General features: G+C 40.1%; 1 protein-coding gene across 1 annotated transcript in view; it reads left to right on the top strand.

Moving 5' to 3' along the window:
• MED13L (mediator complex subunit 13L) overlaps positions 1 to 12,538 on the top strand; it is a 201,847-nt gene extending 189,309 nt beyond the window's left edge. Inside the window, exons 27-31 of the mRNA XM_033001517.2 lie at positions 110 to 286; positions 2,592 to 2,746; positions 5,998 to 6,159; positions 8,313 to 8,425; positions 9,642 to 12,538. Of these exons, the coding sequence (XP_032857408.2) occupies positions 110 to 286; positions 2,592 to 2,746; positions 5,998 to 6,159; positions 8,313 to 8,425; positions 9,642 to 9,774 (740 nt within the window). The 3' untranslated portion in view covers positions 9,775 to 12,538. The remainder of the gene's footprint in view (positions 1 to 109; positions 287 to 2,591; positions 2,747 to 5,997; positions 6,160 to 8,312; positions 8,426 to 9,641) is intronic.
• The last annotated feature ends 4,965 nt before the right edge of the window (positions 12,539 to 17,503 follow it).

Raw genomic sequence — 17,503 nt, 5'->3', positions numbered from 1 at the left:
TATTAGCTTGCAAACCCGGAGTCGATGCACAGAAATTTAATTGAACACAGAACATATGTTTTGAAGATGATGCAAATTAATGTCTCCGCTCTTGCTTCTGTTCTGGAAGATGCTGTCACTATGGGATCAGTGTTTGGCCGGAGTACTGCGCTCAATCTGCAGTCATCTCAGCTCAACACCCCTCAGGATGCCTCCTGTACACACATCCTGGTTTTCCCAACCTCTGCTACTATCCAGGTAGCACCAGCAAATTACCCCAACGAGGATGGATTCAGCCCTACTAACGGTGAGTAAGCACATGTCTAGTGTAAGAGGTGAAATACTTGCGAAGGCTCAGTCGCCTGGTCAGAACATCAGCAGAGCTGTACCAGTCACAAATAAAAAAATTGAGTGGGCCAGTGTTCTCCCACGTACCCCCTACCACCCTAATTTAATTTGAAGAGAGCAACACTGTACTTCCTAGTTACAGGATAATATACTGTGTTTTTTCTGAAGTCTGTTTTCAGATAATCATTTATTCCAAAACTGATATGGACCAATCAATGCGCCCAATGGCGCAGACTATAAGATGCTTTTTCTTTTTGTTGTGACTTGCTCGGGCCAACTTGTTTCTCATAGTAGTGGTTCACTCCGTGCCCTGTTGTGTACAAAGCTTGTGAGGAAGGAGGTACTTGTTTTATGATTTTAATCTTCCTGTAAAGTAGGCAAAATAAACCAACCTAAGAATTCCTAATGTTAGCAGCGTGCTTTTTCAAGCATTTTTAACCCTACAGTTTGTGTCAGCAAGACTGTGGTTAATACTCCATATCAAATAAGTATTTTCCTAACCGTCGTGCCATAAATCCTTAAAAATGATTATAAAGTAATTTAAACCAAGAGTAACTACAAACATTTACAATAGAAGTATTTTGTGAAGAGGGAAGTTACAGTACAGAGAGGAAGAAAGGCGCACTATTTTTAAGGAAAGAGTCTGCTTTGATCTGTTCCTCCTGGAATTTCAGTGGGCCTCCCAGAAGGGAAGTTACCCCTCTTAATACTTAAGCAGCTGTCCTTTCAAGGCCCCAGAATCCTGACTGAATGCTGTGCTGACAAATATTTAACCTGCATTAACCTGCCCTTTAGTGCTTCAGATGCTAATTGGAATCAGGTACAAGAACTGGCGTTTTCCAAAATGGTGTTAAATTTAATTTTCTTAACTCTGTTCTACTTAATGATTAAGCTGCTTCCTATGCTATTAGCCATCTCATTTATGCTGTGGAGGCTAAGCAGAGCATGACATTAGTTCTGTTTTTTTTTTACTAAGGCTGTAGGACAGAAGTTAATAAACTTAAGTTAATTCATTGCTCTCGCAACCTAGTGTTTCTCTTCAGAAGATGAAGAAAAACAACCAACTGCCTATTTCAACACTAGGACGTCAGGTGAAATTAGTTCAAGACACGCACATCCTTCTCCATTTTCATGCAGAGTAAATTCTTCTTTTTCAGCGGAACATATTTATTATAATATGTAGAAATGCATGACTCTTATTCAGTGCTCCATGTGTTTTAGTATAAATTTGGCTGCAGTTCTAATGAATCCAGATAATTCAGACAGCTCCCACTGTCCCTTTCTGTGCGCTAAAATGTACTTTATTATAATGTTTAAATGTCTTCCCTGCTGAGAAATTGGGATGAGGAAAAAACCCTATAAACCATGTTGTGATGCTTGTAATTTTTTGCCCTATGTTTATAATGTCTTAGCTTTCCATCACGTAAATTACTCGTGGTATCATAACTCGTGTTGCAAATGACTGAGTAATAGAATGTACTTCTCATAGAATACACACACGTTTTCACTGTATCTTTATGCCCTTCCCACATATTGACATAAACCAAATTAAAATAGCAAGTTATGATAGTCCAACTGTATTTAATTTCTGAGGTGAAAGTGAGATATTAAAAGCTGCATTGGAGGAAATCCTGGTGCAGTATTTGAAGTAATCATGCAAGTACGGTGCCTGTGAGCGTGGAGCCGGCCTTGCTGCCCGTAGTGATCCTGAGCGCGGTTTCCGTGAAGCTCCCGGGGCTGCGCCCAGAATATTTTGAGCAAATGTGCCCAAGCGCTGGTGTGGAGCACTGGCAGCCTGAAGAGCAGCACTTGCTGAGAGTAACACACAGCAGTTTGTTTAATGTATTTCAAGTGTTTTGGTAATGGGTTTCTATGACCAGCTGCAGAGAGGTGTGCTTTTTTGTTACAAAGTTCAGTTTCATTTTTTACTAGCCGGGTATGACAGAATTTTTGTTCACTCTGTGACCATTGTTAAAATTCATGTTTTTAATAAATCTTTGCCAACTTTCCCTTTCAAGTCTGTGCAGTTGCAGTCAAAGGTACTAAGAAGGATTAAACAGTAGAATGTTTATCTCTGCTTTCATCTGTCTCAAGAGCATGTAAAAAAAAAAAAAAAACAACAAAAACAAACAAAACAAAAACAAAACCCACCAAAAGAACCAGAATGATAATAAATTAAAGGGAATGGTAATAAATTACAAAAATTTCTTGACAAAAATGAGTATGGCACATTGGAAATATTTTTTCTTTCTTTTCCTTTTCAGATGACATGTTTGACCTCCCATTCCCAGATGACATGGACAATGACATTAGAATTTTAATAACAGGGAATCTTCACTCTTCACCAAATTCCTCCCCAGTTCCTTCCCCTGGATCGCCATCTGGCATTGGAGTGGGACCTCACTCTCAGCACAGCAGGGTAAGGCTGTAGCACTGCAGGGTATATGCTACTTAAAACACTAAAAAGACCCAAATCCTCTAACAAAATCCTTTTTCCTGTAGATTCTCAAATGTAATTAGGTCAAAAGCAAGCAGAAATTAATGTTAAAATTGAAGGTGTTAGTTAAGTACTGTTGCAGAAGATGCCTGTGCCTTGACTATTTCCATTTCTAAAGTTAATTGTTAGTGTATAAGATAATTGAGAGGAGGAAAGAAGGAAGGGAGAGAAGCTTTATTTTTGTGTGGCAGAGCCATTGCTAATGACCCTGTATAAATTTAATCTGTACTCATCCATTTTTTTCTGGAAAACCACATGGAATATCCCTGGCACAAAGTGACAAGTCTTTGAGAGAAAGGAAGATATGACATTTCTGTTCACATGAATTTCTACGGGAGGCAAGAAGGGAGATATTTCTCCTAATAATAAAACCCTACCCATAGAAACTCTGCAGGTGCTGGATGGTTATGCAAATGTTGTTTTCTTAGTAAAAATTAGCCCAGAGCACTTAGTGTTTGTAAGTTATTCTTGTTTGAAGTGGCTTTTATAAAGTTGATTCCAACACCAGTGATTACTTAAAATGCAAATTATTTTTTATAATTCAGGGTATTCTTTTGCATCAGCTTTAGCATAATTTAGATCGTGTTTGATGGAACTCTTACTCATACATTTAATTGTGTAAAAGACTTAGCTGTACTCTTAAAATGTTTTCCATCACAAGTATGTAGAAGTTTGACACTTCTTTAATTTCCTGTGGAGAAGTTTTATTCTAGAAATAGTACATTTAAACCAGTAGTGTATTGCTTCTTTACTAAATAATACAGTATTTTACTAAAGGAGGCGGCTACCTTTTATACACGAAAGAGATAACCCCGTGCATTTAGAAGTTCTGGTTTAGTGATCTGTAATAATGTAAGGAACTGGATCGGGATCTGTGACTATCACTGGTGCTTTAGGCAGTCTCAAGAGAAACTGTAAATCTGGTGTGAAAGGAAGTACAGAATAGGTACTTAGAGGAGGTGTATGTACAGCTGAGGTATTTGCTCATGAATGATGCTACTCATTCAGCCTCTGTAAGACAGCATTTTTCTAAATGTAAGTAAGATATCTTAAGAAAAGAATTCTTACTCCCTGAAAATGACTAACTAAATGCTGTTGGTGTCACCACCTGGAAGGAAAAAACGCTGCCTATATTTTCCTTGCAGTCTCTGCCAGAATGCTCCAATGGTCAGCTTAGTACAGTTTGTGAGTAAAAAAATTACTTGTGCATCAGCCACAAAAATGCCAATACTGTGTACGTCGTGATCTCAGTACACAACCACCTTACCTCTTACCTTATGTTAATGCTCCATCCCATGTTTCAGAGGCTAAATAATTGCACATTACTGTCACTTAGTTATTTCAAACTGGTATGTCGGCAAATTTGAAGTTTTAAATTGTTACTAAACCCTCCAGCCATAAATCAGAACTCATCACTCCTTACAATTTCTTAGTTCATTCAACAATCTATTCTTTCACTTTTAGAAATGCATTCAACCAAACTTACTCTCAGTGGAACTCCATCCAAGTGGCTTAAGAGCAGCACTGAAAGGTTAATGACCAAAGAGCTTAGAGACCTGCACAAGCCATTTCTCGATGAACCTGTCATAGTAATTCAGTTTAACCATTAACGAGGGCCTAGTAATTGATGTGTAATTTTTGGTTTTAAAAAAGCAACAGCGTGTGATCATTACCTTGTGGGTCGGGGAAGGTCAAGCCTTCGTCCATGTAGCCCATAATTGATTGCTGCAGTTTAGCAGTGCGAGTCCTGATTGCTCGGCAGCCAGTTTCAAGGTTTGCTGTTAGGCTTTCTGAGCGCCCACAGCCAGGTGAGCTGCGGCCTTCTCTGAGCTTTATGGAGTGTTTAACTTCCTTTGATTCCTGATCAAGATATTGCTGCTGGAGAAAGACCTGCTTGAAGGACTAGGAGTGAAGGCTTTGTGATTAAGCCGGTTTCTGTGCAGGTTTGGTTTTGTTTTTTTTTTTGACCTATTGATTTAAAATATGTTTATGGATTAAATTAGCTGCTGTCCCAGTTCTTCTGGGATAAGTTACAAGCTAAAACACTTTGCAGGCATCTTTCGTTTTTTTTTCCTCTGTGAAATAAAAGCAAAATAATAAAGGGTGTTCCAAGAAAACCAAATGCATTTAAAATAGGAATGCACTCTAGAATGGAATGGCAGTCACCCTTTCTGATACCTAGAGACACCTTTGTAGGTTTGGAAATGTGGTTCATGATAGATAAGGATATGTGTATATACACACACAAGCTAAGCAAACTCACACCAAGCATTCCTATCCAACAGCCTCAGGTATGGCTGGCTTGTCTAGGTTTTACTCTACAGAAATAACATCACAAACATGTATGCTGACAGACAGCGACTCAGAGTCTGATGAAATTAGTTTTACAGCCAGTTTCTTGTTGTTTAACTCTCTACTCTCTAAATAACTCTGGTCTGTATATAAGAATATGAGTAATACTTCAAAAATACAGTATATAAATAAATGAAGAAGTGGTACAAATTGAAAAGGAGGACAGCTGTTTCCTTTTCCCCACACTTCCCCTGCCTGGTAATACAAATATAAACAAAGCATAATATCTTCCGTCCAGTGTCCATAGCAAAGAACAGCAAGTGCAGCGTTGTTTTTTCTAGGCTATCAATGTAACTAACTGAAAAAGCAGTTACCAGACTTACAAAGATGCAGATGCTCTCTGTTCTTCCATATTCGAGTGTATAATGCATCCTTCCTGACTAGCTGAAGTCAGGAAGGTCTGTAGTGCAAGCTGCTGTCTTTGACATGTAGAGGAAAAACCTGTGAGTCTTTATGAACTTAAATTCAACACTGGTCTTCTCTCTGCATGCCCACAAGAAGCTGTTCGGATTCACAGCCACAGCCCAGTACCTCCGAGTTAGCATCAAACGCCACGTGTACTTGGTTCAATCTAGGAGGTTAACATTGCTCTCTGAGATTCTAAAGTGATTCTGGAATGTAAAGCTGGAGAACCCAACTGCTGGGGGAAAAGGAAGGGATTAGGCAACTTTGACTAAGATTTATGAATGACTAACAGATAGCTCATTAATAACAAGGCGGAACTGGATTAAATACTGAGTAATTAGTAAACAAAATTAATGTTATTGGAGTGGGATGTAATGACATAAAATGACTAAACCTGCCTGTTCAACTCTTTTCAGAGGGAAGGGGAACGTCTCCTTTCCAGAGAAGCCCCTGAAGAACTGAAGCAGCAACCTCTTGCTCTTGGATACTTCGTATCAACTGCCAAAGCTGAGAATCTTCCGCAGTGGTTCTGGTCATCCTGTCCTCAGGCACAAAACCAGTGTCCCCTCTTCCTGAAGGTCTGTCTTGGTATCCACTCACGGGGGAAGGAGAAGAATTCTATTTATATCTGATGAATTTTCTTTGAAAATCTTGGCTTTGCATGTTACCACAACTGTGACAGTACTGGAAATAGAAATGCAATTTTGGGTTTAAATTTACTTAAGATAGCTGGCTGTTGAAGCTTTATTCTCTGTTGCTAAAGCCCTTACCTGAAAATGGAATAGTTTGGCAGCTTCTAAATACAGAATCGTCAAAGCTTTATGTGGTATTGCCAAAGTGTCCCAGTTTTCATTTTCAGTCAACCTAAGAAAGGAGGGACATAGCTTCTATTCTGCCATAATCCAGTTATGACAGATAGATGAAAAGTTAGAAGGGAGAGTAGCACCTCCAGATAGAGCATTTACTATTCATTTTTGTTTCCCTAGTTGTAAAAGTTGCACAATGGAGTCTGTAATGTCAGAGTGAACCTGATACCCTCCATTCCAGAATCACAGGTGCTTGCGAGATGTATACAGCAGAATTGGTTCAACTACTAGAGATTCACTGATCCCTGTAGAGTGTCTTGCAGCTTCTTATTTGAATGACTGAATGAAAAAAATGGGAAGTAGTGAGCATGGAAAGAGGATGAAAGGTCTGCCTTGAATAGCATCACATAACTACTTGAGCAAACAACGTATAGAATAATAAAGATAGCACCACTTACTTTATCCATTCCCAGCTTAATTAACAAATACTAAACATTTTTGCAAGTCTCTTAACTTAAATTTTCTCATCCATGTCTATCAGACAGTTACCGGCATGAAGGTGTTCAGTATTTCTCAACTCTTTCCTCATGCAAAATAAGCAATTTTAGGACTGATGTTAACAGTGACTTGCAGTCAGCAGGGCAGGCTTTATATTCAGTGTAGCACCTCCACCAGCAAAGTACTGAACCTTATTCCTTACACTCTGCTCTTTTCATAGAAGGATTTTCCTGAAGTGTGTGCATTTCTTTAAGCCAACAGAATGGAGATCTGATCTCAAAGTAATATGAAAAATAAACCACCATGGTTTTGGAGCTAGAGATGAAGTTTTATGCTAAGCTTAAAACTGCCTTTTTTTTTTTTTTTTTTGTGAATGAGTAATCCAAAGACTGTGTTTCAGTTCCAGCAGTAAAAACATAGTCAGCAGAGCTCCAGGCAACTTTATGAATTCCTTCCGTAAGCTCACACTAGATTCGTACTAGAGAAAGGGAGCCACCACCCTTCCCTACCCCACCACCCCCCCAGCCCAACACAATTGCTCTCTCAGATCTAGGCTGAATTAAATGTTTAATTTGACTTGGAACATACTGCTTTGGTTTGGACAATGTTTAATAAAAGCAAGAGGCTGAATTCATGCAGTAACTTGTACACCGCTGAGGGAGCAGGGGGTGCTGTCTCCTTTATGCTGCACAGCACTGCAATTAGGAAACTTGTATGGCATGTGAGGCATAGAGATTCGAGTCATCTTTGTCTGATTTGGATTAAGTATTTTTGAGCTAAAGTATTTCACCTCTAATGTGTGTGCCATAATTGGAGGAGTATGAATTAGAGGTTTTGCCTCGGCAGGCTGTGTGGTGTGTTAGGCTCCCCACTTGAAAGGCTTACGTGGTTGCTGTACTCCCAGCTTGTGATCAATATGAAATCCCTCTCCTACTCCTGTGTAAGCTAACGCACAAGCCTCGCTCCGGGAGGAGGATGAGGCTGGTGGAGCAGGCGCAGCAGCAGAGAGCAGGACGGAGGCTGCGCCGGGTGTTGTGGGTGGACACCCACCGCATCGCGGTACGCCGCGACGGGTCTCCTGCTGAGAGAGCGTGAAGACTCAGGATGGTTTGTTACTGACACACCAAAAGAACCACTGACGCATCCCAAGTGTTTCCCCCTCGTCACTTCTTCCCTGACTAACATTAAGAACAGAATTCAGCGTTCTTTTTTAAAGATCCTAGATTCCAATCAGAAAGAGAAGTCAGCTTATTCAAAAACGTAATCATTATGGGACTTGGGAATACATATGGTCATGGTGGGTTCAGCAAAGAATTACCAACTTTCCATGCTGTCCTGAGACAATTCAGAGTAGTGTTTGTTCACTGTGACTCTTTAGAAGTACTTGCTGTATGAAGAGCTAATTTGTGCTTTCTTCCTTTACGCAGGCCTCATTACATCACCATATCTCTGTGGCGCAGACAGATGAGCTTCTACCTGCCAGAAATTCTCAGCGAGTTCCTCACCCCCTTGACTCTAAAACTACATCAGATGTCTTGAGGTAACGCCTTTTAGGTTTTGCATTTCCTCCCTAAGGATGTGGGAACTGAGCTCTGAAATTTCAGAGGAACCTTTTCTTTTCAACCTGGCAACGTTATTTCTTAGCTTTATCAGCAGCTTGTAACTCTACTGTGCTCTGTATTTGTGTCTCAGAGCAGTGGGTTACTACAGCTGCTGCCTCCACCTCTGAAGAGCAGGACTTGGAGGGTTATTTCATCGGCTTTTCCATACTGTTACACAAAACGATGTAAAGGAGACTTATAGCCGGCTTTGCCTTACCAAGGGGACGCCTTGGTTTGCCTCCCAAAGATTGATCTGTTTATTTGGTGGTCTAATCAGGACTATCAATAATTATTTTTACTCACCAAACCAGATTGACTTACAGTGGGAGATGAAAGTACTCTCCTGATACCTGTATCTTAGGAATTGGGATATAAAGGAGACATTCTCTCTGAATTAATAGGAGGTTGTGTATCGTATTGTTCAAGATACCTAGAGGACTGTTTGCTTCCATGCTGCCAGTTGGGGACTGAAAACAGATCTGCTTTGTGAGACAGCACACAGGGTGGAACACACCAGCAAACAAACGCGTATGTTTCACTGAGTAGGGTGTCAGCAGGAAACATGGAGAACAGTCTGAGAAAACTGGTGGTGTATGTGTTATTCTAGAAGATCTGAATTTGCTTCCTGTTAGAGGACTGAGCTACCACAGCTGCCCTGGTGTACTGCTGTCTTTGTTTTGAAAAAAGGATGATGCAGTGCACAGGGAAAGGATGAGGTACAAAAGACACAAGTTACAACATGAGAAATTCTGATCAGATACTGTGTCATTCAAAAAGTGTGATCAAATGCTGGCACGGGTTGCCCAGAGAGGCTGTGGAACCTCTGTCCTTAGAGGTGTTCAGGGCTTTCAATACAGTGGCATTTGAACCTCTGTGATTCTATAATCTCTACTGGGTGTTGGGGAGCCCCTACATTCAAATAGCTTGGTCCAAGTTCAAACACATTAAAAGGAAAAATTTGTGCTTCCCCTCCCCCGCTGCCCCATGAGTTTCCGACTTTGCGGCCAGCACCAGCGTTAACACAGCCAGGCGGTCCTCGTGCCGTTGCATCTCCGGGAGAAACCAGAGACAAGTTTAAGTTAGTCTTCTAGAAAAGACAAGGAGGAAAGGAGTAAACAATCCGAGCTTCACATTTCTCTGCATTTCCCTTTGCAGGTTCGTTTTGGAGCAGTACAATGCACTGTCCTGGCTTACGTGTAACCCTGCCACTCAGGATCGCAGCTCCTGCCTTCCTGTCCACTTTGTGGTGCTCACTCAGTTGTACAATGCCATCATGAATATACTCTAATAGATAGAAAAGCACTTGTTCTTCTGGCTTATTCTCCCCTCAACCTGAGAAACGTGCCACAGTCTGCAACGATCACAATTTTGCTTCTCTTCAGACCAGTCCTGTGCTGTGCTTCTGTTCCTCCACAAGCACATGTGAATTCTGCAGTGTTCAAAACTAAACTACCCATTAACATCTCTGGCAGCTTCAGTCCAAAATCTGGGAACATCCAAGAACAGTGAACACAAGAGTAACCTCAAGCCAGTGTTAGTTTGGTGGCCCAGTAACTACTGGTCAGTGTGATTATTTTTTTTAATATTTTATTTTTTTAAGGAAGACTACGGTATCTTTTTGCATTAGGAACTCTGATAAACAACCAAGAGCAGTTTCAGCCCTGCAAGTAAAAATATGTTGTAGTGACCAGTTTGGGTTGTCCAAAACTTATTTTGTTGTTTGATCACCATAAACTGGGACTTTGCAGGAGAAAACAAAAAAACCCACACGGTTGTAGTCTCGTATAAATATTGGAGTTTTCTGTCTACCTGGAGTTCCTGTCAGAGTGGATTGGGATGAATGCATGCATTTGTTACCTGTCCATGTAGATATGAATGGTCTGGAGATACTTTATTTATTTTTAGGTTTGGGGAGGGGAGGGATTAAATTATAAAGGACCAGGAACAGTAGAATATCTTAAAAATCCAGCTCCGTTCCACTCTAGGGTTATTTATCTACATACCTCTCACTCTTCTGACCTAGAAATCAAAAATGAAGCTAATAACAATCAAAGTCCAAGCTGGGAAGGGAAGCGTATTCTGGTAAGGATATACTTGTATTGTAAGGAATTCTCACCTGCATTTAGCCTGGTTAAAGCAAGAAATGGCCAGTGTTTAATGAAGGATAACACTACCTAATGGAAGAAGAGTGAGAGAGGTAGGGAGGAAAAATACTTTAAAGCCCAGTGTAAGGGCAAATGGAAAGTGGTAAATTAATCTATTGTAGAGCTATGATTGAAATATATTTCCGGTAAATTTAGTGATGCTAGAAAAGTATTTACTGAAACCCAAGTTGCCCTTTAATTCTGGGCAGACTCGTCCATGTACATATCCAAAAATATGGTTTTTGTTTACACTAAATCAGTTACAAATCTGGTGTATTTTTTCTGACTATAGGAATATTATTTCAAAGAAATAATTTTTAAAAATTATATCATTAAATTAGTACTTGAAGTTATACCACTGTGGTGGAAAAGTTACTTTGTTTAGTAAAATGATTGCCATTTTAAAGGTTAATGGCTAATTGAAGTATTTTTATGACTCCTTCATTCCAGGCTTCAAAGGGTTTATATTTAAACTCCATTTTCTAATGTTTGTTGTTGCACTGTGCAGCAGGCATGGACTGCCTTATGTGAGGGGTCGGGCACTTTGATCAGGCTGTGTGACCTAGTTATCTATCTGTGGAGAAAAAACTACAAATTTTAAAGTTCTTCCAAAAGACTTTCATGTTCTGGTTAAAAAAAATGAAATTCTATGATTTTAAAAAGTATTTTTCTTGAGATAATGTAACATTTAAAACAAATTATATAAAATAAAAAAAAAAAAAAAAAGAATTGCTTGTGTAATGAGAAGGTGAAGTCAGAGAAGTAACCTGTAAATGGATTATTTCATTCTCTGCACCAAACCTCCCATGTGGGTATCCTCTTTGCAATGTATAGGTTAAAAAAAAAATCTGATATCAAACCATTTGTATCTAATGTGTACAGTGTAAAATTGACTTTAAAAATATTGCAGTACTATTTTTTCTTAATCAGAAAAGAAAATTCTCAAGGCCTTTTGAAGAGCATAAAAAGATGAAGATTGTAAACTTGTATAAAAAAAAAATTTAACTTGGGGAGGAAAAAATGTAAAGTAGACATTTGTAATCTTTTACCATTTGGGGGTTATTTGTTCCCAGGATTCATCTGAACTTTGGATTATTATTTTGTTTATTCTTTTTAAATGGGCCGTTTTTATCCAGGGGCGTTTCTTCCCCAGAAACCTGGTTCTAAGCAAAAATTAAAAATAAAAAAAGGGCAGCAAGGAGTAGTTTTCATCTGGTGTCTTTTATTTAATTTTTTTAAGTTAAGAGAAGCTGGTGACATATTTATACGTTTTTGTGCAAAATAAATGAATGGCAATAGATTTTAAAGAAAAATCTTATGTACTTCAGTGTGAAAAGTTCTGTATAATATTTCCCTTAAATATGCATTATTTTACTTGTGAGTTTTTTACTGAATTAATCTGAAATGTACAAGCCCTGGCTTTCCTACAGAGTGAAGAAAGTTATTTTATTTTTTTTTTTTAATTTCTAACTTTGGAAATTCATGCCTAAATCAGAATTATTATTACAGTTGTTTGAGCTAAAGGGAGAGGGAGGGGGTGGGGAATCTCCAGCATGCTTGTATGTATATTTCAGAACCTTTTTTAAATGTAAAAGCTGTACATTTCTGGGGAGTTCTGAATTTCTTTTTGTTTTTGTTTTTGGTTTTTTTTTTTTTTTCTCTGAGCATTTTGCAGTGAGCTTCTTTTATATATAGCCGACAATTTGAAAGAAAACAAAAAAAAAAATGTGAAGTTCATTTTAAATCTACAGTATATCGCTGGTACAATACACTAAAAAAAGACTTTGATAAAAAGAAACAATAATAATAAAGACCTCCATTTTAAATGTCATTCATATATACCTTGTGGATGAGAGCTATATACTTTTACACACTTTTTTAGATGAATAAATTATTGAATTACTGAAACTGTTGGTGGAGTTTTATTCTTATGAGTATTTTCTTTAACTCTTAAGTTCTAGCATTCCTAGTGAAGGAGGGCTTGCATTACAATGTATAGATTCCACGTGATATTAATGGAACTGAAATTAATTTAGAAGCTAATATTTATTTACTCTAGTGACATGCATTGCTGCCTTCCCTGAATTACCCCAGAGCCTGCCTGCCTTTCGATTTGCTGCACGTCGTTAAAGCTGGAGCTTTGTCAGACTCCCTTGCAAAGTCACAAGGCTCATGGAAATGTATAAAGGCTCAACCCCCAACAGTACTTTTCTTTAAAATTGAAATCCAAGCAAAATAGAATAGTCATTCTATTTAAAATCACGTCTGTTCTGAGAGGAAACTTGGTGCCACTAATGTAAACGCCAAGATGAACGGATTTAAAATTCTGCCAAAGGGGGTGGGTGGAAACAACCTGGGACAGTCTGGTGACACTTGAGGAGTAGCTGCTTTACATGAGCAGCTCTCATCACAGGAGCTTCATCAGCTCCAGATGCAATCTCTCTGTACAGGGCAGGTCAGTCCTTAACAGGAGCTGGCAGCGGCGTATGGGTGGTGCAGCCCCAAGGCAGGGTAACCCCAGTGGCGCGAGGAATGCGAAGCCGGAGCTGCGGCAGGCGTCGGGCTGCTGGGAGGAGCGGTGGGATCCCACCCGGGGCGAGCTGGGCGCTCCGCTGGACACGTCCCTGAGCTGCCCCATGGAGTTGTGCCCGCTTTGATCAGGGGCTTGCTTGGGCTCTTTGGTCCCTTCAAACCCAGACATTCTGTATTTAGCAGGTTCATTGCTAACCACAGACGTGCTAAAAAACGATAACAACTAAACCGAAAGCCCTTTCACAGTGCTACAGCTTAGCAAGACCAGAGGTCTACTTTGCATTCATCTGCCATAAATTCTGGAAAAACTTAACCCAGAATCTTCATGTAAGATACCATTTTCTGTACTTAAAGAGGTGGTAAATCTGCGCCCTCCCTAAGTATAGTTTGAATACCATATTTCTTGCTTTTTAACAAGAAAAAACAAGAGCAAACTACAGCCTGCCCTTTCCTTTCTTTCCAGCTGTAACGGCACCACCAGCTATGGCTGGCCTCTGCTGCTGGTGGGAGCCACCGATTTCCAGTAGTGGTGACTGTCAAAATGAGATGAGCCAGTTTCTCCAGACCCAGAATACTTTTAGAACTGATCTTTGTAGCTCGTGATCTTGCCAAGCTGACTAAAAGAACTCATTGTCCATTAAGAGATAGAGCCCACACTCGCACCCAGTCACAGCTCCTGTGACAGTATCAAGGAATTGCCACTCAATTTCATGGCTGGTTTAATCACCACTTCGGACTCCCTCAGTAGCTGTTATTTCTATCCCACTTTAATTTTGGTGCTTATTTCTAAAGTTAGTTACAAAAATAGTCCCTAAGATTTTCCTTTTTTTAAAAAAAAAAAAAAAAAACAAACTTCCGAGTTTGTATCTTTTAGTTCACTTTACTATTGGTAAATTCATAATAAATGAGATTGTACAATTAACTTGTAGAAATTCTTACAGAATAGTTACACTTCAGCTTTCCATTTGAGTTCTGTAAGTAGATGGAATTACTGCAGAGCAGTATTTTTTAAATGGAGATTCCTTTGTGGCTAATTCATTGGCTTTTAAGACAAAAACTACCCATTAAATATTCTGTTCCGTGAGGACTGTAAGGAAAAATTGAATGAAAACACTAAAATCTCAGTTGATTTGTACCAGTCATGTAATATTTATGACAAATGGCTACAGTACTGTGGTGATGGTCTTCAATACCAATGAAGAAAACATTTTCAAAGATGAGGCTGACATTAAACCACTTGTCTTTTTCCAACTGTCATTTCTATTTTTGGCAAAACCTCATGGCCACCTGAAAACAGTTTAAGCACATGTAGAAAGCATCAGAAGTCATGAAAGTAAACATTAAGTTTATGGTCAGTCACCATTTATACTGGAAATAGAAACAGCCCTGAGATGCCAAAACAGGAAGTCTTTGGTCTTTAACAACAACGCAGTATTTATGAAATTATGTTGTTTCCTCTTCCCTATTTTGAAACGGAACCTTAATGCTCTAACAAATGTTTATGTGGGCAGACCCTGATTTATGCTTAACTGACTGTTGCTCTACCAGGTACCAAAGCAGCGGTCCCAGGGCTCTCCAGGGGCTATACAAACCTCAGTGCTATTCTACGTAACCTGAAATATTCTTCAAAAACCTGAAATGAGGTGACACGGACTTCTGTGAGAGGCCGACCCTGAGCAGAGATTGCCCTCAGCTGCCACTGAGATCCACCTCCCGGATTCGCGCTGCTCAAGTCGGTGTTCAGGCTCAAGTTCTGAGGCCGTTCCGTGCGCGTTGGGTCCCGCTCGGGTTCTAGACAGGGACCTGGCAGTCTAACCATGCCATAAGCACATATAATATAGTTTATATAAGCTATAACCATATAATACGTGTTCATTTCTCTGTATAAGCATTAGGGGGTTTTTACCTATAGGAACTACTTACTCAAACCTTTCAGAATTACAATGCCGTTAAAAAAAACAAAACCAAACAAAAAAAAAATCATTAGTAACAAGGCCCCTTCCAGAAAGCCAGCAAGGACACATTCACCAGAAACTTTCTCCGAGAATATTTTTCATGGTCCTGCAACAAGAGTCAAGGGCAACACCTGCCAGAATCCACCGGCTACCTCTGCTTGCTCCACAGAGCGTGCCCACGAGGCCACAGCCTGGTTTACTTGCAGAAGGTGTTGCTAGACTCTAATGTGGATTTGAGGACAGTACAACAGCCTCTGCTGTTAACCACTTCTCCACTCCCAAAAGCCATACCTCATTTTTCAGTTCTTCACCAACCTCCTGGTACCTCGCCCCTCTACCTTTACAGCCCAGGAAAGTGGTTTCTGTCCTACCGCACATGCACCTTCTTCTGTTTGACAGATGTTTCGTTGCAGAAATACCTGCTTCTGCAATATATTTGTCATCTACACATCAACATCGTCTAACTTCACAGGCAGTGATACTCCAGCTGGTTCATTTTAAAAGACACAGACAGGACAGGAGAAAACTGATTCAGCCCACGTGGCAACCATAGCAGGCCTAGGTCCTTCACAAACGGAATTTATTTTCTTTACGCAGTAAATTAGACATATGTTTAAAAAAGTCTTACCAGCCTGACACTGTCTTTGTTTTTATTTAAATATTATGCCGTTGAGGAAATGTCAAACTGGTATATATCTAGGAACAAACTACATTCTGAAATGCATTGCTGCTACCTCCAGTTTTTCTTCCTGCCAACAGATTTCAATATCCAGAGTCCCAATTAAAAAAGGAACACACCCCCACGCCCACCCCTGCACAAAAAGCTCACAGGTTCCTGCAACTCTGTAAAACCTAATCCCACAGATAAGGAAACAAAAAAGAATAATCTTTCTTTAACTTTGCGGTTGGGTGAAAACTTTAAAAAGTCTTTTTAAGCCATCCATTTTTTAGTTGTCTGTGATTTCCTGCAATCGGTGACAGCTGTGACATGTCACATTAATCACATCTATGATATTCTCTGTGCCGGGGTTGTCTGCCATATTAATAAGTCAAAATCATGTCCCTTGTCTTCCAGCAGAGGTCACATTTTGATGACAAATGAAACCACAGATTCCTCATAGAACCGGCTTTAAAAAAACAAATTAAACTACACACATCTACAGAGCTGGATCACTGAAGGTCAACCACGCGAGCAGGTGTGGGTTCATTGGTCAAAGTGCTCCACCCCTACTTGTAATCAGTTTTGGTGGTAATTTCATTAGTGCCTGGGGAAAAGACAAGTACAAGAGAAGCAGGTGATGGGGTAAGGTGCGTATGGCAGGGAAAGAGGCGGTTAATCCCAGCAGGGTAATGGCCCATAGAAGTGCTAAAAGAAAGGTGCTGTGAGCAATTCTCCTAGCTGCTGGGTTAAACAGCATTTCAGAGCTAAAAGTAATTATCCTTGTATTTCTCTCCCTGTTCAGAAGCTAGGAACGTGTGGAGAAGGTGTTCTGCTGCAACGACACACACTAGTGCACAACTGGATTGTCAAGCAACGGACAGAAGAGAGAAAAGAAACCTGAATGGGAACATGGAATAGGCAGTGCTGAAGCCTGGTCCCAGGGTGACTTTAGACATAACTGACAGAGAGTCCAAGTGGAAAACAACACGCACCGCAGAGCGGGCCTGTCTCATCGGATCCACGTCACTCTCTGGAACAGCAGAATGACAGAGGGAGACAGGACACCCCTCCTTTGCTGCTAGCAGTGGAATTGGAAATTTCCCCCCATCATTTCTTTGCCCTTCTCTTAGCAGTTTATGTTTCTGACTTGTTTTTTGATGTTGGGCCTTTTTCGCTAGTGAAATGTTGCTTCTATTTAAAAGAATCATTCTTCCTCTAGCATGCGCAAGAGGACATACAACACTCTTTCTGCGAGTGCATATTTGCACTGAGGTGGCAAAACCTTCCCTCCGTAAGCAACTTCAGTGAGAAGCAGAGAGAACATAGAGGGGGAAAAGACAAGCAAGAGAGAATGGTGAATTAAAAAGGGAAGAAGGTAAATTAAAATGTTTCAACAACTAAGCTGAGAACACCTGTTCCATTCCTCTAACTGTGGGAGCTAGGCTTCACTTTCCCAGAATACCTCTGTGTTTGTGAAGTTATTACAGCAATTTAGATTGCTGAATCTTCTGCCTGTACAGGCAACACAAACCCTTTGTTGAAGTCTACAGATTCTTGATCAGGGAGTGGGATTTAGGGTGATCTCTGCAACATCTGCAAGATTCTCATCTGTAGGGTCCTCCACTGCAGATACTTTGTTACCTGTGACACCTTGATTTATGTTCTTTCTAAATACCACAGTGTAAGAACCAAGGCCCAACAGGAGTCTGCACTCGCCTTTGCTTA

Source organism: Tyto alba, unplaced genomic scaffold (assembly GCF_018691265.1).
Source record: "Tyto alba isolate M040663 unplaced genomic scaffold, T.alba_DEE_v4.0 Super-Scaffold_44, whole genome shotgun sequence".
Classification (NCBI taxonomy): domain Eukaryota; kingdom Metazoa; phylum Chordata; class Aves; order Strigiformes; family Tytonidae; genus Tyto; species Tyto alba.
This window is presented reverse-complemented; position numbering and strand designations above follow the sequence as displayed.